Raw genomic sequence first — 24,802 nt, forward strand, 5'->3', positions numbered from 1 at the left:
AGTTCTGTTGAGAATAGTTGAAAACACTTTCATAAATCTCAAATGCTTTGAAAAGAGGTGAGCAGTATTATATGTGGCTTTGTAATGAATCGGCTTAAACATCAAATAACACTGTTCTGCTTCTACTGTGTTCTCTTGGTTATGATTCCTTTATGGTGGCTGCGGAAGATGCAAGTTGTCTGAGAAAATGTGTAATATACAGAGTTGCAGCACATTGACAGAACCTCAAATTTCATTAATGTAAGGAAGCAGTTTGAACCCCTAAATTTACACACACACACACACACACACACACACACAGAGGGAGAGAGAGAGAGAGCTTGTGCGCAGGTAAATACCCTGAATGTTGACTGTCTATTACGGGCTAACCCTCTGAAACTGACAGAATGTGAATTAACAGCATCCTCGGAGAGGCTGACAAGTGCTACATTCCTAACATCTTATTACCGAGAGTGCCCTGCTGCCACTGGGTCACTGGAGTTATGCACACACAATCACATATTCACACACAGATATGAAGCCAAAGGAACACGTACAAACACATAAAAAGATGCACACAGAAACACCGATCTGGGCATGTGGGATTGTCACCTTCCTGCTTGACATTCCATTGGGCCAGAGGGGGCTGGAGTTAGAAGGGCACTAGGGGTGGAAGGAAAGAGGTGTGGAGGATGGACGAGAGGGCAGAATCACAAATTTGGCATGTCACATGGTCAAACAGAGAAGATTTGCCACTGATCAGGTTCCACATCGGCAGCGTGGTGTTGTGGCTTCAGAATGCCAGGTATGGGAGTGAGATCAGACTCCGGCTTTAGACTGTACACCCTTTCTGGCAACTGCAGCCAGTGTGACTGGCTGACGACGGCAGTGTTATTGGGGTTTGGCATGAGGAATGTGCTCTCTCGCTGTCTGCTCTTTTACATCTTCCTGGTTGTACAGATTAGACGTATAGAGAAATAGGCGGGAGCACCTGCACATGCAGAAAACTGATATGGATTTGGAGTGAAAGCAAGAAGCCAAAGAAACTGTGTATTGTGAAATTAGTTGAAACATGAAACTGTTCAAAATGGAAAAAAATAAATACTGCCTTGTTTGCTTTCTCTCATTTTCTTTCGCTCTCTGCCGTCAGGAGCTATGATTTACTCACCGGTGACATCATGGAGACCACAGCTATTTTTATTGGCTGGTAAATGGCCAGCTCTTCTCCATGCTATGCCACCTGTCCAATCCGCACCAGTCAACAAGCCCCTGGGAGAAAAAAGTCAAGCACCCAAAAATGATTGAGAGTTGAAAGGCGGAACATGATACATGCATGCCATGCTACTGTCCTAGGCATGTTTCACAAGTCAATGCTATCCCGTACTGAGTTTCCTAATTAAACTCTCATACAAACAGTTATCCAGTGTCGGCCTAATGTATATTTTGGTTTCCCACATACATTCTTTTGGGGTTTGCATGTGAATTTAAAATAAAATACCTCTGTTTAGGAGGCCTTGTGATCTACAACATGTTCTGTGCCCCTTGTTTTCCCCTGCAGGCTTTAGACTTGTGTGTGTGTGTGTGTGTGTGTGTGTGTGTGTGTGTGTGTGTGTGTGTGTGTGTGTGTGTGTGTGTGTGTGTGTGTGTGAGAGAGAGAGACTCCAAGGTGGGGTTATTCCTGTCCTTGTGTTGTGTGTTCTGAGGTGCAATTTAGTCACATGCCTTCTAACCAACCCTTGGCCCTGAAAAATGATAAGTACACTAGAGGGGGGCATCACATAACCAGCCCCCACTGCCCTGTATGAGCAAGTTAGGGGAGGTTTAAACTGATACTAAAGGTATAAACACATACATGACGTGACAGTGTAAATTAGAGAACACATTGAAATATATGAAAATGTCAAGTGTTGAAAAAGAAGGTATTAGAAGACTGTTTCATACTAGATACTAGCATTATTGCCTGCTTACAGAACCATACAAAGGTTTCAATATCAAAAATGAATGAGGCTCTGAGAGTCTAATGTATTCTATTTTGATATTTGTAAGGGTTTTTAATGAGCAAGTATAGATTTTGTGCATTTATAAAGGATGATTCACAAAGTGAGACAGTATCACACTGTATAGAGACACTTCTAATTAGAGTGAGAATCACCTGAGCTTGTATGGACAGCAACAAGAGCACTTCACAAATGAATGGTCTGTAAACCAAAATGTAACACCCATGTAACACCCATGAAAGGATGCGTGAGTGAGTCGAATACATTTCAGTGTAATTCATAGGAAGAGAAATGGAGGAGTAGTCCTGAATGGTCATGTTTGATAATTGCACACCACACAGAAGCTTATTTTGACCTTAGTGCCTCGCTTTAATCACAAATGTAAGACAGTGACTTGGAGGCCACCTTGTGGCAGGGCATGCTATTGCCAGTACAGCTCTTTTTTAAGAGAGTTCCTGAAAATTAGGCTTTTTCTGTGAAACAACGCTAGTAGGTGCTAAAGGTTGGAAATTAAAGGCAATGGTTAACACAGACAAAACGCTGTTTTGTTTTTTTAGGAATACATTCATATTGTGGTAATCAATATTGTTTTACATACCTTAAGATCTTAATTATAAAAACTGTGAAAAATGTTTTTTTCCAAAAGAGTTTGTTCTTTGTGATCCCTCACTGATGTAACAAAAACATAATTACCTTTTCTTGTACTGTTAACAGTAATATTTTCACAATAATAATTTAACACCAGTCAATACATTCAGGCTGTGAAGCAGACTGTAGATTTTTGGGTAAAACCATATATACACTCTCGGTACCCAATTAAGAAGAAAGTTTAACAAAATCGCAAACATTGACCTCTTTTTTAAACAGCTTTTCTGAATCAAATTGAGTAGAAATCTTTTCTCCTTTGAAAAAAGACAAACATAACCATAAATAAACATAATCTGTAATAAACAAGCCCAATTTAAGTGAAAAGATGTTGACTTAAAATTGAAAGGGAATACCTGCCAATTTAAGAACTAATTTAAAAGGTTCTGGTCTAGAGTGCTTAGTCCTTTAAAGATAAGTGAGGCCCATCTGGCTCCATGTCATGTTAAAAATTGGAACAACTTTAAAAAAAGAAAATTGTTTTTCGTTTGAGAAATATGTATTTTTCAACCCCAATAAATTACCTTGTGATTCCACCTATTTGTATCACTACTGTGTTACAACAGCAGGTCTCTTTTACCATGCTAAATCCAACAAAATATCATCAGAAACCTTTGGCTATATGGTAAAGCGCCTATTGGTTATTTAATATTTTGCTTACTACGGGATGAATTGTTTATGTACGAGTTGTATGACGTAAATCATATTGTCATTATGTACATGACATCTGCACTATAACACGCCATAACATCTGAAGAGGCAATGAAATGTGAAACCGTTTGTACATAATTTCTCCAATAAAATGAATATATATTATGAAATATAATATAACAGTGAGTTAAGTTTCACTAAGTTGTTTATTTATTTAGATCTATTTGATCAATGACCGTATTTACGCATTTATTTATTTGATATATGATATTAAATACTTGTATTAGTGTGGTTGACAGGTCGTGGGGTTAAGGCCTTGCTCCTCCGCGCCATTGGGGGGCGCGTGTCCGCTGCAAATAAATATCATCGTGGGTTGACGAGGGCCGCCCAGCCATGTTGAGGAGTCTGTCAAGCAAACTGCAGCCCGCCATTGTGTAGAAACCAGGCTCTATAGAGAGATAGGGGCGCTTGGGTGAAACTCTTCACTAGTTAGACAAATTCCGCACCCTGCCGCTTTTATTTAGGAGTAAATATAGCAATACAGGCTCCGGGGGGGAAAGACATGTCAGCCAGCAGCCTTCTTGAACAGGTAAAGATAGGTATTTTCTGAACATTTACGAGGGCCAAATTTCTCAGCATCGCGACGGCTAGCGAGGATAGCTTAGCTCCGAGGCAGCGGCTGTGGCTCAGTAATGCAGTAGGCCTGACCACCTGCTAAAAGGAACTGACTGCTGAAAATATATCTCTTCATCTATTTTTCCCCTTCCTCTCTTCTCATAAATCAAACCTTCATGAATCACCTGGACCCAATCCAGAGACCGAAAGGCCAAGCTAATAAAGGTAAGCACAAATATTGTCCCACATTATCGACTCGGGGGTTGAGTGAATGCGGATCTTTTTACGTGCGGTGAAAATCTTACGTTGCGCGGATGCGATAGCTTTCCGCCTAGCTACCTACAAACAGGCCTGTCTGTTTCAACTGTAAATATTTATTGCGTTAGATTTGCCGGTTAAATGTAACGCAGAACTACGTTGTGTTTCCTGACTGTTGTTGGCCCTAAACTAGCCGTTAACATCCCTGAAGTGAGATTGTAACGTTCCCACAGTTAGCATTAGCCTCGGCTAGCTAACGTTAAATGGCAACATGATACACATCAGCATCCTTTTCCTGGTTGCACTTGCAACGCTTTTTATTGCACTGACAGGTGCGAGAGTGCACTCGTAACACGCAGACTCTCTTTACGTTGCTGTCTGCACACCGTTTTCGCAGCGTAAAGCTACAGGTGCCATCCTATCACGCTGGCTAATGTTAGCCAAGTCCGTCATGTTGAAAGGGACTCTTGGCGCTCGTTAACATGGAGACGCTGCGCACTCCATTCAGCTAACCACACAGATAGCGTGCTAACTGTTAGCTGAGTTGCTAAGTTAACCCAAAAATGACACGTCTTCCGACATGCTTTTTCCAGTGTCCAAATGGGCCTCGCGCGTCCCATTTATTAACCTGTTTGTGTTTATAATTGTACTTTTCCATGTGCTGAAAAGCTCGCTAAGAGTCCAATGTCGCCCATCACCGTGACATCAACAGAAAACTTTGAAACTTATGAAAACAAACCAGAGAACACTGGTCCACTTGCATTACAAATAGGTTAATCTGCTCTAGTGTTTTTGAGTTTTAATGTGTCTATTTTGAAGAGATATTTTGATTGTTTTAAGTGATTTGTGCCCAAAAATGTAGCCTAATCAGTGCTAAAGAGCATTCGCTTCTTCTCTGGAGCTGGTTTATATGATGTGCAACATTATTCTGTGTAATCGGATTACTACAGCATGTGATGTCTTGGTGGCATTTCCTGTGTCACTGATCAATAATGACAAGGAGTGGTTTGATTATGTAACAAGTGGTGGTGATTCTGATGTGAAAATACCAGATAAGACTTCTCACGACTCGTGTACTCTCTGTTTACATCGGTGTTGTTGTTCTTTTCAGTGCAAAACGGAGCTGTGACCCAAAAGGATACTTTGAATGACGATGAGTTTGAGCCTTACCTGAATACTCAGGCCAGACAGGTAAGCTTTTATTGACCAGTGTTTGCTAACAGGTGCTGCTTTTTCAGTTGAACCCCCTTTTTTATTATCAAAAAACGTGTGTGCCCTCGAGTTATGAAGCGATTGAAGAGGAATTCAGAGATAAAATCAGCAGGTTGTGACTTCAACCTGAACTTCCATGGTTGGCTTTTTATTGTAAGAGTGTTGATTTAAGTGTATCGAAGTAAAAATGAAGCTTAAACCATGAAATTAGTTGTCAAGAATCTCGGGTCAACGGTAATGATGGCCTTCTCCTGGGTCAATGTCTAAATGCCTTGATTGATCCCAATACTGGCCTCTTAGTTTGGGTCAGAACATCCCTAATATTGACTTGTTACATGCTACTGCTACATGCGTTAATACGATTATTAAACAGAAGCCTTGGAAGTTAAGAGAGAAGAGTTTTATCGGTGTGACTGGTTGGTTACAACTTCACCACATTTCTCTACCAGAAGATAAACACACACGCACACTTTTTATCAGTAGCCTTAAGGCATCTTTTTATGTGTGCGCGCACAGCTGTGCTTTTTTGCATTACTGAGCAAAACAGAAAGACTCAGAGGATGAACAGCAGGAATTGGCGCTTTTGTTGATTATCAACTTTTCAGTGGCTTTGGAATTTATATTGGTTGATGAATTTCCCCTGTGTAGTAACAGACGCTGTCTGGGGAGTGGGCTGTAGAGAAGAATGCGCCACCCTTTTTTTAAAGAGACTTCTTTTCTTAATACATAGTTCAGTGCTCTGCATTTACACATCGGGCCTGAGGAGGGATACTAAGAAAGCAATATTATTATTGTGTCATGAAGCCTTGGTTTGTAATAGTAATAAAATGATAATTCAATATATTTCCTCATCTTTTATCTTGATCTGACTTTTTGGATCTACAAGACCGAGGTATAAACATATTTTTTTTTTTTAAACGCTAAGTTAAAAATTTATGTTAAGTTTGAGTATGTTGGTGCAAAAAAATGTAATTTATTTTTGCCCTTGTCACTAAAACCAATTGTCTTTTCCTTCTATGTAGAGCAATGCCTATACGGCCATGTCGGACTCGTACATGCCCAGCTACTACAGCCCCTCGATAGGATTTTCCTACTCCTTGAACGAGGCAGCATGGTCCACAGGTGGGGACCCTCCTATGCCTTACCTGGCCTCCTATGGACAGTTGAGCAATGGGGAGCCCCACTACCTCCCGGACGCTATGTTTGGCCAGCCAGGCCCCCTGGGCAGCAATCCGTTCCTGGGCCAGCACGGTTTCAACTTCTTTCCCAGTGGCATCGACTTCTCTGCATGGGGCAATAATAGCTCTCAGGGACAGTCAGCGACACCGCAGAGCTCTGGCTACAGCAGCAGCTATGCCTACGCTCCCAGCTCACTTGGGGGTGCCATGATCGATGGACAGTCCCCGTTTGCACCTGCTGCAAACGAGCCCCTGAACAAGGCACCTGGTATGAACAGCCTTGACCAGGGCATGGCGGGGCTTAAGATTGGTGGTGCCGCTCCTGGTGGTAATGGGGACATGGCTCCTAAGGTGGTTGGCTCTGGCTTACCTGGTGGGGGTCCCCTTGGCCCTGTATCATCTGTAGGACCTCCAAGCATGCCTCCTGTCTCGATTGCCCCTGCCAAGCCCGCCTCCTGGGCCGATATTGCCAGCAAGCCAGCCAAGCCTCAACCCAAGCTGAAAACCAAGGGTGGCATGGCCGGTGCCAATTTGCCTCCTCCGCCCATTAAACACAACATGGACATCGGCACTTGGGATAACAAGGGCAACATGCCTAAAGCTGCCACCCCTCAGCAGGTGCCCGCTATTCCCAGCAACGGGCAGCCGCCCAATCAGGCTTCCCCACAGCCCGGAGCTACTGCTGTAGGGAACCCACAAATGCCCCTCAGCAATGGACAGATGGTACCCCAGGTTTCCCAGATGGGGCAGCATCAGCTTCCACCTGGTGGGCAACCAGGTATGGCTCAGATGCCCCAGCCTCCTCTCTCCCAGGGTGGTCCTCCTAACCAACAACAGCAACCTTCTCAACCTACTCGTTGGGTCCCTCCACGGAACCGGGCTAATGGATTTGGGGATGGGAGTGGTACAGGCCAGTCACCTCCAACTTCGTCTGGTGTGGGTGTGGTTCCTGGAGTCCCCTCCGAGCCCCACCCGGTCTTAGAGAAGTTGCGCATGGTCAACAATTATAACCCCAAGGACTTTGACTGGAATCCCAAGCAGGGCAGGGTGTTTATCATCAAGAGCTACTCCGAGGATGACATCCACCGCTCCATCAAGTATAACATCTGGTGCAGCACGGAGCACGGCAACAAGAGGCTTGATGCGGCTTACCGTTCGTTGGGTGGCAAAGGGCCGCTCTATCTTCTGTTCAGTGTCAACGGGAGTGGTCACTTCTGTGGCGTAGCAGAGATGCGCTCACCCGTGGACTACAACACGTCTGCTGGCGTGTGGTCACAGGACAAGTGGAAGGGTCGGTTTGATGTGCGCTGGATCTTTGTTAAGGACGTTCCCAACAGTCAGCTACGGCACATTCGACTGGAGAACAACGAAAACAAGCCGGTGACCAACTCTCGGGACACACAGGAGGTACCGCTGGACAAGGCCAGGCAGGTGCTTAAGATCATCGCTGGATATAAACACACCACGTCCATCTTCGATGACTTTTCTCACTACGAGAAGCGTCAGGAGGAGGAAGAGTGTGTGAAAAAGGTAACGACGTTACTGTTGAATAATGTGAATGATAAAACGGATGAATGAAAAAAAGAGTGCTCTGCTTCACCTTATGTTCAATTAGGTACAATATATGGTTTGGATGTGCGTGTGCATTTGTTTCTATCGCTCCGTGTGCATGTGCAACCTTTCCTTTTGCAGTACAAAGGAATTCAGGAACAACTCGATGATTCACAGCTGGATTAAGATCTTTGTCAGAAGTCGGCGGTATTATACACATTAGGATATTTTGAGTTTTCTTTCTCTTCAGTTCTTCACTGTGGTGTTTTACCTGGTTAATCGCTCTGCTTCAAAAAGGAATAACAAACAGAAGAATGAACACCAGCAATAATTTTACCTGCTGAAGCTTGAAGCTAATGTAATGATATGCAGTAGATTGCATGAGAACATATCTGCAAATGGAAATGAGTGTTTGTATTGTGGTTTGGTTGATTCGGTATCTGTTCCGAACATCAACACGCACTCGGTTGTGCAGCCTCCTGATGATTCGTCAAATGTCTTTTCATGCCTTGTGTCTGAACACAGTTTGGTGTTGAATGAAACCTGTTTGGCTTATTTTGTGTTGAACTGTTAATATCAACATGGGGAACAAAAAATAGACCAAATGTGTATTGCAGCTCATTTAATGACATAATACTTGTTTGCATATCTCGGTTCCTGTTTAATACTCTGGCTTTGGTGTGATGCACATCTGTATTACACATTCTATCATCTTTTTACCGGACGAAGGGGCAAATTAAGGGCAATGTTTGCCAAGACAACATGTTTTACCTTCCTTCATAAAACAGTCTAATAACAGAATTTAAACCATTTTCAATTTGCTGTAGAAACGCCTGTTTATTCTGTAGATGTATAAACGCTAGGAGGGTTTAGTTGCATCTTTATATTTCCTCCTCTGTATCTTTGTATGCTTGAAATATGTAATGTACAGCCTGTTAAGGCCGCATCACTGTGTTGCTTAAAGGTTGATGCTAAAAAGCACACATGAGATTTATAATCAGAGTTTTTATAATATTTGAGTTGACTTTGCAGATTCTGTTAGAAACACTTGACTTGCTCCTTGCTTTCTCACCGTTATAGGCAAGAACGACATCTGTACATAATGTAGCAACTGAGTTATACAGCTATTACGTATTTCTGTTATTATAGTTGTACAGCTCTTTGTTCTTTTCAGGTATTCATTCCAGAAATGTGTCCGAAACTGAGGCTTATGTATGTAATGTAAAGAAATCTTAATAAGCGAGGACCAGCAGTGAATAATGTATTTTAGGAGTTTTATTATCGACACCCAAGTGACCATGTTGTTGACGGCATAGTGGTGGACACGAGATGAGCTTTGGCAATATATGAAACTTGCAATAACTCTTCAGAGCACACATTGTTGTTTTAAGTCATACGTGGTTGTTTTAGATTAATAATTGGTTAATGTAAAAAGTTATGTTTTAGATTTGGCATTTGTACCTAAATCAATGCCTGTGTGACGTCTGTAGGCGTAATTGATATTGTATTGAACTAGAGTTCCAGAGGATTTACAGACGTCAAGATCTTTTATTTATTTTGTGACGAAGATGTAATGTATGTAAAGTGCCTTGTCTGTTCCAGTTAAGCTCAGTTTCCACTCCTCTCTGTGACAGGTGGAGGTCCAAGGCAGCGAGCCATATCCCAGCAACCCAAGCAACAGGAGTCATTACAGGCTTCAGGTAACTTGTTCATCTGTCACTACATGCAGAAGCACTTTATGGATGCTGCTCCAAATCTTCTCGGTTCATATCGAGTTTTTGGGAGTTCATAAATGTTAAATCAAGCGTCCATATCCTATATAACTATATCTGAACTGTTCTACATCGTAGTTTCATTCATAATGAGTAAATGGAAGCGAGGAGGGGATGTGCGCATGTGGCTTCAAAGAATGAACCAGAAAAAAAGGGATGCGTGTCAACTGTAGTTTGAAAATGTTGTATTTGTAACTTTTCTCTCTTTGTGTTCTAGGAGCGCCAAGGACGAGTCAAGTAACAGCTGGTGCTTTGGTCAAAAGACTGCAATGGCCCCCCCTAAAGCCCTGTCCACCCCATTACATCATTACATCCAGATCTCTAAGAAATTCTAATAGGGGTGAAGAATTAACCGAGGACAAAAAAACTAAATGAAGACTTTCTTGATTTCTTTTGACTTTAAAGACTTACTTCGAACTTGTAGTAAAAAGAAAAGGAAACGATTATTCATAGGACTACAACTAAATGCATAGCATCCTTAGGTGAAATCTTTTTTTTTTTCTTTTTCTTTTTTTTTTGCCCCACCCCATTCCACTACATATGCTTTTCCTTTGTATGCTGCTTTTTCCTTTTTTTAAATGAAAGGATCATCTCCTGTTTTTATGGTCCAAGAGCAAGTCTGTAATTCTCAAAACGAACACACGCATCCAATAGAAATTGTAGTGTTGGCTTGTAATAGTGTCCCAAAGTCAAGAATGGGTCGTTTGTCTCATTTTCTTTGTAACCCCACCCCCAACTCACACCCTTGTCTTCTGAGGATGCTCGCACCTTCAACCAGGACCCCCGCTGGAGTTTCCTCCTCAGTGGATTTTCATCGTAGACGGGTGTCGACTGCGCTCACAACCTATTTTGTACACGCTTGCCCCGTCTTGTTTGAGAGGACTGCAGATTCAGAACGACCCTCTATTTTGTTTTTCGCATGTGTTGGATGGAGTGTGTGGGGAAGGTCGGGTGTGGAGGATCTGGAGAGTAGGGGGAAGGGGGAGTCAAGAGTTTGAAAGCAGAAGAAATGTTAAGTTGAGCCTTGCTCAGTGTATAATTTTATGGTCTAAAAAAAAAAAAAATTGGGGTCCCTCTGTTAACAGTCTAAAGTGGACTTTGTTTAACCTCTTTTTCTTTCTCTTGGACACGTTTATTCATCGTTGCTATGGCCTGCTTTCTTATTTTTTGTTTTTTTCTCCTGCCTCCGTTTTCTAAAGACAGTGATGCGAGTGGCTTTGCCCCACTCTTTCTATTAATCAGTTCAAAAGTAATAAATGTGGTATATTCAGCAGAACTGGTGTGCATTCCCCTTGTTTGACTGTGTAAAGCAATTTTGTCATGCAGCGTGTCTGTGCATTCTTTTCATCTGTTGTTCTTTTCCCTGATGGGTATATGAATGAATGTTTTTGTTTTTTGTTTCTCTGCTAACCGTCCACTCCCCCATCCTGACTTTTCCCCTTTGCATTTCTTCCCTCTATTCTCCTAACCCACCTTGTCCTCCACACTTCCATTTCTGACTGCTAAGCCAACTTTACGTACTATGATATCACAATCAGCTTCCACCATTTTCAGAATGTCATTGTTGGTGAGTTTAAAAAAAGAAAAAAAAAAAAAAAAAAAAAAAAAATGCAAGGTCCTCTTTCAGAACTACTGGCTTTTATTTGTGGCATAATAAAGATGCTCCACAAAGTGGTGTGTGGGTGTTTCTGTAGTCACATGGGTGGCCTGTTGTACCAGTCTACTCTAGATGTGTCCTTTTCCTTACAGCAGGCCTTGAAGTAACACCTGTCTGGATGTCCCAAATGAGTAAAATCTCTCTTAACCATGCTGCACTTCATTTGTTTCGTGGCAGTACACCACCTCTGTGAAATTTGACTTATTTTTGCAAGAGGGACTATGTGTTTTACGGTAATATCCCCGCTGGTGAAAATGTGATGTCCAGAGAAAATGTTTTAAATGTCTTCCCAGTCATGTATACCTGCGTGTGTTGGCCGACTAATGAGTTGGGAGAAATGATCTGCAATCCGCCATTTTCTGTCGTCAGTGCGTTACGTTGTACTAACCTTAGCGGCCACAAGAGGGAGTCGCAGCATCAGTTACTGCTGATCGTTTCCCATCCAGACTGCAGGACGCGCTCCTCAGCCGGGGGTCGACATCGAGGCCTTCTGTACATGCGGCGAGTAGTACGGCTGTATGTTTTATTGTTTTGTTTTCAAATCCCATAACCGCTGCCTCTTAACAGTCACAACTGTTTTAGTATAAAGACTTTAAATTATGTGGTTTTACATTCTTGAGGTTTCTTGGGTCTGTGTGGCCTTTAAGTGCAGGAGCTATTAATACACGCGGATTCAGTTTGCTAACATTCGGATTTACCTGAGCCATGCAATCGTATCCCATAAATAAACGTGTAAACCAGCGAAATCATCAATCATTTTAGTTATTGACAAAAAAATTAAGTAGGTTATGGGTTTATTTACAATTTGCAAACATTAAAGATCATATTATATAGCCTAGGCTGTACATTTAAATGAATGCAAATCCATCCCATGCTTTTAATCGACATGTCAAAGGTTTGGGGATTAAGCGCTACCCTAACGCATCTGTGAATCTCTATTATCAAAAAATAATGACTTACTATAATAATGACTGTTAAAGGTTACACAGAGCATCGCACTCCGAACATGCACTTGTTCTTTTTGTTGCCCTCTGCCTGATGCAGCCCGCTATACGACACTGATGGAGTTGTAGGCCTGCAGTCAACCAGAGCCTGCACACCGATGACCGTAATATAATAATAGACTGTTTAAAAAGAAAAAAAAAAATGTTTTAAGGTATACGGGTCTATAGCCGCTCAGCTTCAACTGGTGATGGTATAGCGGGTAAGCATCACTCAGCTTTTTGAGGCTGAAGACGTGCAGGTCTCGGGAAGAGAATGTGTGTGTGTGTGTTTCTTGCATTGTGCGGGTGTCGAGAGGGGGGTGGACGGCACGTGTCGCGTGTGCGTTGAGGCTGCGTGGCAAACACGCTGCCTCGAGGGGATCTCCTGTGACCCTTATCTGCGCGTCTCTGGGGACGCCTTTTAGCCCCTCCTGGGATGCAAATGAACGGCCATAAAAGAGAGGCAGATACAGCCACCGAGACGATGGAGGAGAAGAAAGGGAAATGGGACCATGGGGAGAAAGTGGTGGAGGGGGGGTTCAAGGCGAGGAAGAGGAGGGAGCAGGTCAGCACTCACATCTCGGAGCGCACATCAAGCTAAAGAGGAGATGGAGAAACAAAATAAGTTGCCCTGCAGTGGTGACAGGAGACATTCCTCCCTGTTAGCATGACTGTGTATGCACGCGCGCGCGTGTGTCTGTGTGTAGTGAGGACTTGTTTCTTTATCGTGTGCAGTCAGGCTGTAATTCTGACATAAATAGAAATTATATAAGCAACATAAAGTGGCTATATTCACTGGACAGACTATTTTATTCTTGACTAATTCAAGAGATATAGAAATTGTTTAGCATTTCTAATATTACACTATGCGACCTTGCATTCCTTCAATTACATAAGGAAACAAAATGAAATATTTCTCTATTGTATTTTGTCCTGTGTAGGAACTATTGTTCAGTCAGAGAGCTACACATTAGGTGCGTTGTGTCTGTGGGCTGATATCACACTGCAAGGTCATGGTTCTGCTTTATTTCCCCCTCATTATCATAAGGCATCCATCTCTTTCTTCCATTAGTGACGCTTCACCATGTCGCCAACCCGACCTCTATTTACATGACTAAATTAGATTTCTTCTCTCTTTTCGACCGTTTTGTTTTCGGAGAGACTGCCTCTAAAAGAAGAACACAGGGAAGATGAAAATAACGCAGACGTACAGGACAATAGCTTTTGACTGCTTTATTTTGAATAATAAAAAAGTGTCCCTTCAGAATATTTTACTTGTATTTTACATTTTACTACAAACAGCTATTACAAGTTCGCTGTATATCACAACGTTTTTTTATGTTTGTTTTGTACTTTTTTGAATTTACTTTTCAACATGGACATAAATAGCCTCCCCAAATTGTAGGAATATAATTCCACAGCTGTCACCAATTGATCAGCATTATTTTTGCAACAAAAAACTAACCGATTGAGAAATCAGAATATGGCATGATGAGTGATTTTAGCACATATGGGGGGGGGGGGGGGGGGGGGGGGGGGGTCCTGCACTGTTGACGTATTGAGTATTACCCCCTCATTTCTCCTAGTGGGCCAATTCTATTGAGAGTTTTGTAAATGCATAATGTGTAGACAGGCGAAGGGGCCTGAAAAGAGTTGATGACCTCTGTCTCAACATATGTGGCACACTTGCCCTCTGCGCACTCTCATTGTGTGAGACGACAGGCAATAAAGAAATGTCATCCGCAGGTACAACACAACATAAAGAAGCATACAGGCCTCATAGTGATGCAGCTATACATGCCTTTTGCGTTTATCTTAAAAATCTCTCTTTCATTTTTGCTTTCTAAATTTTGTACTTACTATGATGCTATTTTTGAATAGCCTATCACCTTAAACCCCAAAATGCAGAATTAAAGCTACAACGATAAGTTAAATACATCAAATGAAATCTGACCAAAAATCCACGATTTCTTTCTTTCTTCTGTTTTTTTATTTTTTTTTATTTTTGCATATCCCGCTCCAACATCTGAAATGTAGGTCAACTCACATCTCTATCGCCTACAGCGGTTTACAGCTTGAAGCATTTGATGCAGCGCTGTGATTATAGGAGTAGGAATGAAGCTCATTATTTAAATCACATGAAGTGCTTTGGGCCTTTGTACTTTGAAAAGAGACACTAAACAGTACAAATAGAGAATTTAGTCCATGAAATTACTTCTTTATTTCGACTTTTTGCAGAATAAAAACACAAACAAAGGCATAATATTGAAACCGACAAACAAGAAACGTAATGTATTTCATAATTTAAAATAAAGTGCAAAGCCGTATTTTCAGACTGTGGATGGTCATGGAAGTATTGTGAAATAAAGTAGCGTGCATGAGAATGATAGAGGAGGTTACTGCCTTTTATGATAAAAAAAGAATTCATGCCATTATAGCATTCTCATCTTCCTCTCAAACAGGGCAAGTGTACTCTCATGCGTAAAGAGACCTTTGAAGTGGCCCTCTGTCACCACATGGCAAATCCCCCCGGTGTGATCCCTCTGTCCATTTGGCCACAGGACCGACACTGGTAGGCTGTTCTGTCATTATGGAAACCAGTACATTACTTTGATTGGTGCCCAGTGATTCTGCTGTATTTCTCTTTATGCTTTTTTGTTTGTCTCTTCAGATTTCTCTGGCTTTGCATTAACTGATCTATTCACATGCCTTAGGTCACGGCTCTGTAACCTCTTTGCCTCCTTGCTTCTCTGTGACTGTTTAATGTCGCTGCTTGGTAGTCTCGTAGCATTGTAGCGGACATCCATCTGTGTCGTTATCAGAGCCGCTCTCCTGTCCTGCAGCGGCCGTGTGCTGGTTTCGCAGGTGAGCGAAGACTGTGGCTTCTCTCTTGGCATTCACCGCGTGCCTTAATTGTATTGAAATTAAATCAAGGTCCACTGTGAACACAAAGAGCTCAAGCCCAAACTTCCCAAAAGGTTCTCAGTTCCTCCTCATATCCTGTTCTCCTCTGTGACTTACCGCGCTTTTAGCAGCACCTTCCCTCCTTTGCGTTCACCTTCTACAGCAATTTTCAACGTGAACGCTATTTGCCGAACGCTGTCACTTTCTCAATCTTAAAAAGTACATCCCGACGTTGTACTTTGTCGGTCCATCCCTGTTTGACTTTCTTGTTCCTCTCGCCTCACCTGTGATCTCTCCTCCCTGTGAGCCAAAAGGCGGCTATGCGGTCCTTTCACACGTCAAAGTACATTGCATGCTAATCCCACACCAGCATGCTTTCTCCCTTAGCAATGAAAACAGGTTTTCTATACAGACAATACAGTAGAAAAAAAAACACATATGATACAAACCAATGACATTGTGATTCCTCAGACTGAACAGCCCGGAGTGTGTAAATGCATGCATGCGCTTGTGGATGTGCAAGAAAGGATTCCCAGCAACGAAATACAAAAAAAATATATACATCTAGTGATCATCAAAGCAGCATTCGCACCATTAAGGCATTTTCTGTATACATACACAACATCATTAAAAAAAGCACCACAGAGAGAGGGAGAAGCACAGAGAGACAGGGAGTGAGACAGCGAGAGTGCAAAGCTACCTTTGTTGCACCATACAGAGAGCAGCAGCCCAGCTACCTGATTGCTACCATTCCTGCAGACCATCTTCCCCTCAGAGCAAAACAAAGGATGACGACCATATTCTTATGAGCACACACTGCGATGCGTCGCTATGCTTTATCCTCACCATTGCACTGCCTCCGCTGTTCCTGGTTAAGAGCTTGGTACGGTTTAATAAGACCAAGCAGTTCTTCATTACAGTTGGTAAAGCTGTGTCGTTATCTCCCCCCTTGCCCTCCCTCTCTCCCTCCCTCCTACTCTCCATCTCTTCTCTCTCTCTCTCTCTCTCGCTCTCTCTATGTGCACTCTGCGCATGTAACTATGTACGGACTGGAAAACAAGATCTAAATAACAACAGTCTTCCTCCTCTGATTAATAACTATACTATATAATAATTAAGCAAAGAGTAAATATTGATGTATAGCAAAAAGCAAAAAAATGAGGAATTTAGCTTCTTTTCCACTACACAAGACTCTTACATCCAGAAAAAAACTGCATGTTACATTCAAAATCCCTTTCTTTTTAAACTCTTGACCACTGTGCTCAATTCCTGTCTATATTTGCCTATAGAATTAAGACTATGTAGCACAGACAGAATAGGGTTTTCTCAGATCAAAGACATCCTTCCTCTCTAAAGACGAGGCAAAAAATAGCAGAGGAGCTGCAGAGTATTTCCTCCTTCGGGTCCTTGGTCCTGGTTTTGTTGTTATTGTTGCTGTAGTTGTAGCTGTGACTGCTGCGCAGCTCCATCCTGTGAAGGTCCTTGGTGGATGGGAAGAGTAGGGGAGCAGGCACGCAGGGGTTGGTGGGATGGCGGACAAGGGGGCTGAAGGGATGGGAAGCAGGCAGGTGTCAACGCATGCAGTCAGGGGAAAGAGGAGAGAGGGTAGCAGGAAAAATAAAAACTCAGCTAAATTCTACCCAGTCACCACCATTCGAAAAATCCATTTGGATCTGCACAAGACAAAACCAAAAAGGAAGACAAAAAAAAGCCCATGATGTAAAATATACATATATAAGCCATGAAGGTATATATGTATAAGGATCCAAGGGAGAAGGAGGAGAAGGACAGGAGATAAGGGATAGACGGAAGAGGAGGAACAGGCAACTGGCTCACACACAGACACACTGCGCCGAGGCGAAGGCTCGGGCTTCAATTTATGCTTTCTGGTCGACACCACCCCCCACCTCGCACGCACATGCACATGCAGAGACACACACACACACACACACACACACACACGGAGCGTCCCGCCCCTATCTGCCCCTGTCCCCGTCCTGTCCCGTACTGGATGCGTGGCCCAGCTGATCAGTGCAGAGGGATTAGCCAACGGGGCCAGCTGGCAGGGATTACACAGGCAAAGTGGGGGAGGTGAGTGTGGGGGGTGGTGGGAATGGGAAGGGGGATAAGGGGTGAGGAGGGTAGGCCTAAAACTGGGGGGGGGGATGGGAGGCCCTGTCTTGTCCTGCACACACACACACACACACACACACACACACACACACACACACAGATGTGCATGTAGACACACAAATTTGTTCGCATGTGTGACACATTTTATTTAGATGCACATATGTGTCATGCACCGGTTCCGCCATATGAAATGCTTACAAATATGGCTTTGCAGTGAACGCACGAGCTGCAGCGGCGCAGATTGCAGGGGTAGCCGGGCAGTAATGCATGCGGCGCATCCTCTCGCTCGGCGAGCCACGGCGACGCACGGTGTTGATAAATGTATGTAAATGTGCAGGAGGCAGCGTGGGGGGGGGGGGGGGAGGAGGGAGTCGAGATAGGGAGGGAGACCCACGGGAGAGCGGGGCCAGGCTGACAATGCAAGGCTTTGACCCTTGACCCCTCTCCGCTCCATCATCCGCGGCCATCAGCTGATCCCGGGAAATGGACAGCCGCAGAAACACCCCCTCCTCTTCTTCTCTTATACACACTCAAACACACACATGCACACACTCTCGTTCACAAACGGCGCTGAGTCCACTGGGGCCCAAATCACCTTTTTTTATTTTTTCACCAATCCTTTTCTCTCTCTCTCGCTCCCTCTAGCCCTCCATTGCTCTTTCCCGTCTCATGCCTCACTTCACCACTTAGCTCGTCCCTATATCCCCGCTCCTAACCTTTCTCATTATTTTGAAATGTGTCGACATCTCCAACTGTCATATCTATGCAGGAAGAGATCCATTCTGTATGAGGGTATTTCTTATGTGTTCATGCTTTGACTGATCCCACTGTATTCCAGATTTCTTTTGCTAATATTGCCCGTCAGTCTTAGTTTTACCATTTGTTTCTAGAACTGTTTCGACCTACCGTATGCCACAGTGCTTCCATATTACATCTTCACTCCTCCATGTAGGAGTTGGGGCAATGACGTTTCACAAATGAATATTTCGAATACATTTATGTGCTTGAAAATTAGTGCAGCAATGGTTTTATGAACATGAACACTCAAAGCATATTTTAGCAAACAAACCAGCTGTTGAGGTGATTACTATTTTTTTCAGTAATGTCAAATAATCTAGTATCGCTCTGGTTTTTTTGCGTGTTCTGAACAGACTGATTGTGATCATTTTATTATGTTCAGTTGATCTGTAATAGTGCATCGATGTTGGAAGTTTGAGTCGTGTGGTTCAGACGCTGCTGGTTGTGTGATATTTTTTCTGTCTTTACCAAAACCATGCAGGCGTAACGGCTGCATGTCTGCCCAGTAGCAATTTGACACACGTTTACTTCACACCCTTTGATCTCCATTTTAGTAAAAAAGTGTAAAATATCTATTTCAATATCATGCAGAATTACATACCTCGATGGGATAAAATGTCCTAGAATTTGATATATTATTTTTGGGTGAATATATATACGATCTGTCTCTCATCTCTCACCGAATCTGCCAAAACTGCACAGGTACAGCAGGATAATTCAGAGACACTTTCACTTAGTATTAGTTGCGTCAAGTGTTATTTTGTGAAAAGCTAAATGTCAAAAGTTTTTGCAGACTGTCAACAGCAGTTTGAGCTACAGTATATACGACAGAGATGCGGCTTATTCCAAACACACACAAACACAAAATCATGCATACATGCCAAGATGCCACAGATGCACACACACACACACACACACACACACACACACACACACACACACACACACACACACACACAGAGGCAGACATAGAGTGATTTCTGTTAAATCAAAGAGACATTTTGTTCGGCCTCGCAGGCAAAAAAACAGCGGCAGTGTTTTATAGTAAATATATAGAATCGGACATGGTTGATGTGTGACAAATATGACATTAGTTTAGATCTGTTTACATGAAATGCACAATAACATTGCAGCAGCGCTCAGGGGTGGAACAATAAAGACAGCGTGGCCTTCCTTTTCTGAGGGATAGAGAGATGGATTTTAAGAGAGAATGTGAGTGAAGGCAGTTTGAATGGAAAGACAGTTAATTCCCTTTTCCTTCATCTGTTCTTGAGGAATACACTTGTCCACTCTTTCAATTTTTTTTGTCTATTTCTTGGAAAAGACTGAACACTTATTATTTATGGGCATAAATTACATGGCGTAAATTGTGTGCATTTTATCCTGTATGTGTTTATATGTTCAGGTTTAGTTATGTTTAGTCCTCGCACATGTTGGCATGAAAAGAGGAAGGAGAGTTGTTACTGCGTTTTGATGTCCTGCTACCCCGTTCTCCATTTTAAAAAGCGCGTACATGCGAGGATGAGAGGGGGCGAACGGGGATGCAACCCTCCTAGCAGACAGCTCGGACGATCACAGAGAGGCAAGCAAAGATTTTTTTTTCTTTTTATCGTACAGAGAAAAACAAGGGAAAGACGCAAGCATACAAAGACACAAGCCGGGAGAGACAGACAGGCAGAGAGACAGGACGAGACAAATAGACAGTGCTCGTCCCTAGTTCGGTAATCTGGTGGAGAGATTAGCAAGCAGGCAGCATTTGGGTCGGATTAGCGAGTCATTAGAAAAGACTGGTGCTCCAGAGCCTCTCTCATGTGTTAATGTGGCTTTACAGATCCTCAGTGCAGTCTGCGCAGATTGTCGAGATTGTGATGAAAGTATATACAGTATAGTCTTTCAATATGTAAATAGGGCCACATAAACCTAATGCCCCATGCAGTGATTTGTTTTCGTGTATACAGTAATTATTTGGGTGGCTTATGAAATACACAAATGTTTATGACCGGTGTTCTATTTTTTTAAATTATTATTATTTTAATTATTTTCAAATAAAACAAGGAAAGTAAATTTGTTTTTCCTTCTTTGTTTGAGGAACTTCCACATTAAAATGTTGCAGACGTGTTTATAGCAGAATTAATAAGTGTCACACACAGAGATGTCCCCTATATGTCAGTGAAACTAGTCAGTATAAATTTTATTTTTGCATCAGTCAAATCTCAACTTCATGTTTTTTCCTGGGAGAGGTGCTTTTTTTTGTTCTTAGAATTTGCCATTCACAACATATCAGATTATTTTATATGTAAAATACTACTTAGCATTTTTTTATTGAAAGTTTTTTTGTTGTTGTTGTTTTTACCCCAAAAATAACATTACCAGAGTTCTCAGCAATGACACACACATTCTGGCCTCGCGGTAGGTGAACCTGAAGACAAATGAAGGCGTCTCTGCATCAGCACTGTGTGTATAACGGTATAGCCAGATAAAATATAGCATTTAGCGCCGTAGCTCAGTGGAGAATACAGAGATGCGTGGCCTTCGTGCACTTGCATATCATACAGCTGTGATGTTCAGTGATGGCGGGATTTAAACAGGATCAGGAGGAAGCCAGAGAGCTTACGAGTGTGCAGGGGAATACGTGTATTTACAGTAATGGTTATGTGGATGTTGGGTATTTACTCTGTAAATATCAGCGGTGATACACACAGCTCAACTGTGTGTGTGTCTGTGTGTGTGTGTCTAGTGGTGTCAGAGGTTGGGGCCAGCTGGGCAGTTCATTGACAGCTGATCAATGCTGTTATGCTCTCTGTGTCAGATGTGCTGATCCAGTCCACAGTGACTGCAATATCAGTTTCAATTTCATTAAAGTGAGCAATGGAGCCTCTGATGAGTGTGTGTCTCTGTGTATAGTTTGTAATATTTACTAAATACCCCAAAAATATAGGTGTAGCTTATATGATCATGTGTCAGCAAAAATACGTTGTTTTTTTGTAATTCCTCACTGACCAAGCAGTTCTTGAATGAGCTTGTAACTTTACTTTCAGGTCGAATCTAAGCACCCACTCTCTCTCTCACACACACACACACACACACACGCACACACACACGCACTATCTGATCTGCGTTCCCAAAAACCTTCCCTTTGCTGCTGCCGCTGCATACACCATGCCCCAGTTCCCCACCCCCATCCCTTTTTGTCAAATAAATTGCTATGTGACCTACTTCCCATTTTGCACCATTTCTGTCATGTTCAGATATTATTGTTTAAACATGAGTGATTTGCTTTGGGGCAAACAGTATCAAAGAAAACACTGTGTATATAATATGGGGCATACTATACTGTAAAGTGTAATGACTTAAATGTGCTTCAAAAAATATGAAAAACGTTCACATCAGAATTGACTGTTTCTTTTACCCCGAACATACGATTTGGTGTTGCAGCGTGGCAGCTTCTTTTAATCTGTGGGCAACTCATTTTTTTTTTAAAGCCTTTTGTTTTTTTTAATTGCCCTTGTATGATTTGTAATTAAAATACATGCTTCACATATTTTCAGATTAACACATACAACAAGACTTACGGCCCTCGTAATAACAGGATATCTTTGTGATGGTCATAGACTGGGGAAATAAGGTAAATCAATTTTGCAGCCTAGTTAAGCAGAAAGAGCAGTGGTAATTTTCAGAAACAAGCATGACTAATTCATTGGACCACATTGCATTTATAACCAAGTTAGCTCTGCACTAGTTGGCATCCACTGTTCTGTTTGGACTTGAGGTGCATTTTTAAAAAGCTCCTCATGATGAAGGCGATGTTATGGCGCGGCACGCTGCATCCAAAACATCACATGTGGGCAGATTGTACGGCGGTGTTAGTGGAGTGCCGCGGTGAATTTGTTTTATATTGCTGTTTCATTTATTTTTATTTACATCATTTCATGTATGACACAACTTTTTTTGGGGTTCAAAAGATTTGATTTGATTTCAGAATGTAGCAGATACATTACATTTGCACATATTCATGCACAAAGTTCCATCCGATATCAAAAAAGGCACAAGGATCGTCCCAGTTCTCATATTTACTGTATGACATTCACATTGGAATAACAGTATGTGTGTATACTTACACACATATGTGTGTGAGTGTGTGTCGGGCAGATCGAGGCTCCCTCCTGCCTTTTCACAACCATGCATGTGATGGCACCGGAGACCACACTGACCCTGATTTATTGGGATCAGAATCCACATGACAGCAATTAATTTACATCCATTAACTACATCGCTCGCTCTCTCTTTCTTGCTCTCTGTGGACATTTCGCACTCTTGCACAATCACGTTGAACATCCTTTGTTTCTCCCCTGACTCTCTGACTTTTTTCCTTTCTCAGCATGTTCTGTCGCTTTCCCGCCTTTAATCAGTCACTCTCGCTCTACCAGTCATCCCTGCATCTCGCTGTTCTTTTTGCTTCTGGGATTCCATATTCCTAATCCAGTAAGAAAGATCTTTAGCATCCCGTCCTACCTCTGTGCATTAAGGTCTGCCACATAAACGATAATGTCATCAAGTTCATATTACCAGCATTTTTGTTTGTGTTCATGTGGTGTGTGTGTGTGTGTGTGTGTGTGTGTGTGTGTGTGTGTGTGTGTGTGTGTGTGTGTGTGTGTGTAGAAGGCATGAGGAACCTTCGGCTGGCTGGGATTTATATGAGTGAACCCTATAAATAATCATTATGTTACATGTACTCGACTTTTTAATAAGCGAACAGACTATCTGTGTAATCGGAACAAATGAAATAGTGCTCAACAAATTGGCTGACTATGATTGTGCGAGGAGTTTAACATTAACATCATAAGCTCAGCATCTTGTGATCATTTCAACGGATCCTCCATGCCGTTTTCTCATTAAAGCACGCAACTCATGCAGGTTCTTACGCTCAAGGGTCTCTCTCTCTCTCTCTCTCTCTCTCTCTCTCTCTCTGCCCCTTACGATAAGACACTTTATTGCTGGCCTACATCTCTTGTGCCTCTCTACCTCTCACTCTCTCCATTCTACCAGTTTCTGTCTGCCAAGTGCTTTTTGTTGGCTTTTCAACTCAAGAAAGGAGACTTTGCTTGAGGGAGAATCTGCCATTTATTTCTGGAGACAAAAAAAATGAAAAGGGACTTCGGCACTCTGTCTTTTCCCCTTTTTGTCTTCATTCTCTATGCATCTTTGCTCTCCGCACCATTGTGGAGTCTCTTCATCCAACTCGTGCCTCCGTGCCTTTAGTCTGCCCTCAGGGTGAAACGAGCGGGAGAGCCGGCTATATGCTCTCGGGGTGGTTGGGTGATTGGGACAGCGGAGTCGAGGTTGATTTTTAAAAACTTGCATGAAAATGCACACATCACACCATTGCATGCACACCATTATGGCAAGTCCTCATACAGTATGAACACTTTGTAAGTATCGTCATGTATTACAGCATGCTCATGTGCACACACAGACAAGCAAGCATTTCATTTTAGCATAGTGCCCGTGCCTGCCTAATTCCAAATTTATTCTAAAGAGAAAGACAATGCAGAAATCCTTTTCTCACATCTCTTAACCAACATAGCTTGGGGACAGGTTCTACCAGTATCTGTTTAAGGATTGGCTGAGGATGTGGTGCGGGAGGAAAAGTTGCAGTTGGCAGCAGGCAGAAAGACACTGCAAGGGGAGCGGGGGGTTCACAATAAAGGATTTTAAACCAAAGCCTCTTTGGTAAAGAGGAGGGAGGGAGGGAGGAAAGAATGGGGCTGTGGGGGCGGTGGATAGATACAGGATGACACAAGGTCCAGATTAACCCTAATCTCAGGCCTGGTGGTTTAGGTGAGGCTGAGGGACTGAGGAAGCTGTCCCATGCCAGGTGGTCATGAGGAGGTTGAAACTGTGAGAGGGTGGGGGTCACTGGTAGGATGAGGACAGGACAGGGTGTCACTAGGGAAGACAGAGAGAGAGAGACAGAGGGAGAAAGAGATGCGAGACGAAAGAAGTATTTCGGTAACTCGGCTTTCAGCGTGCTTTATTCGGATAGAAATAAAACCCCAAATCCAAAGTGACCGACCAAAGAATCAGAAACAGGGACAATGTTAGGGAATCGGGGTGGGGGCATTGCACAGCTATAGCAGAACAGCCGGCACTGTGACGGTGGCTGCAGGGTGATTGGGTGGTTGGTGCATGGTGACAGTGGCACATGCCCTGGTGCATGGGATTAGAGGGACAGTCAGTAATCTGCTGTTTAGGCTGTATGTAGGGCAAGAGTGGCTTAGCCCAGCCACTCTTAGCACGGCTGGAGCGGCAGAGCGAGAGGGAGAGGAAGTGGACTGGTGTTACATAGCTGCACTTAGCTCGCTCTAATCACCTCTTGTTTTCTTTGTGTTCATCTGTATCTTTCCTCTCCCGCTACTTGTACCTGCATCGGGCAACCTATGATATAAATGCAACAACTAATGTGCAAATG

The 24,802-nt window shown here is 42.8% G+C and overlaps 1 protein-coding gene across 1 annotated transcript; it reads left to right on the forward strand.

Moving 5' to 3' along the window:
• The first annotated feature begins 3,663 nt into the window (after nucleotides 1-3,663).
• ythdf2 (YTH N6-methyladenosine RNA binding protein F2) lies at nucleotides 3,664-11,134 on the forward strand. The gene is made up of 6 exons (XM_076107655.1): nucleotides 3,664-3,861; nucleotides 4,088-4,112; nucleotides 5,257-5,336; nucleotides 6,380-8,065; nucleotides 9,721-9,786; nucleotides 10,076-11,134. The coding sequence occupies exons 1-6, from the start codon at nucleotides 3,835-3,837 to the stop codon at nucleotides 10,097-10,099; spliced, it is 1,908 nt and encodes a 635-aa protein (XP_075963770.1). The 5' UTR covers nucleotides 3,664-3,834; the 3' UTR covers nucleotides 10,100-11,134.
• Nucleotides 11,135-24,802: the final 13,668 nt, after the last annotated feature.

This window comes from Anarhichas minor, unplaced genomic scaffold (genome assembly GCF_050575085.1).
Source record: "Anarhichas minor isolate MPS153535 unplaced genomic scaffold, ASM5057508v1 ptg000040l, whole genome shotgun sequence".
Lineage (NCBI taxonomy): Eukaryota > Metazoa > Chordata > Actinopteri > Perciformes > Anarhichadidae > Anarhichas > Anarhichas minor.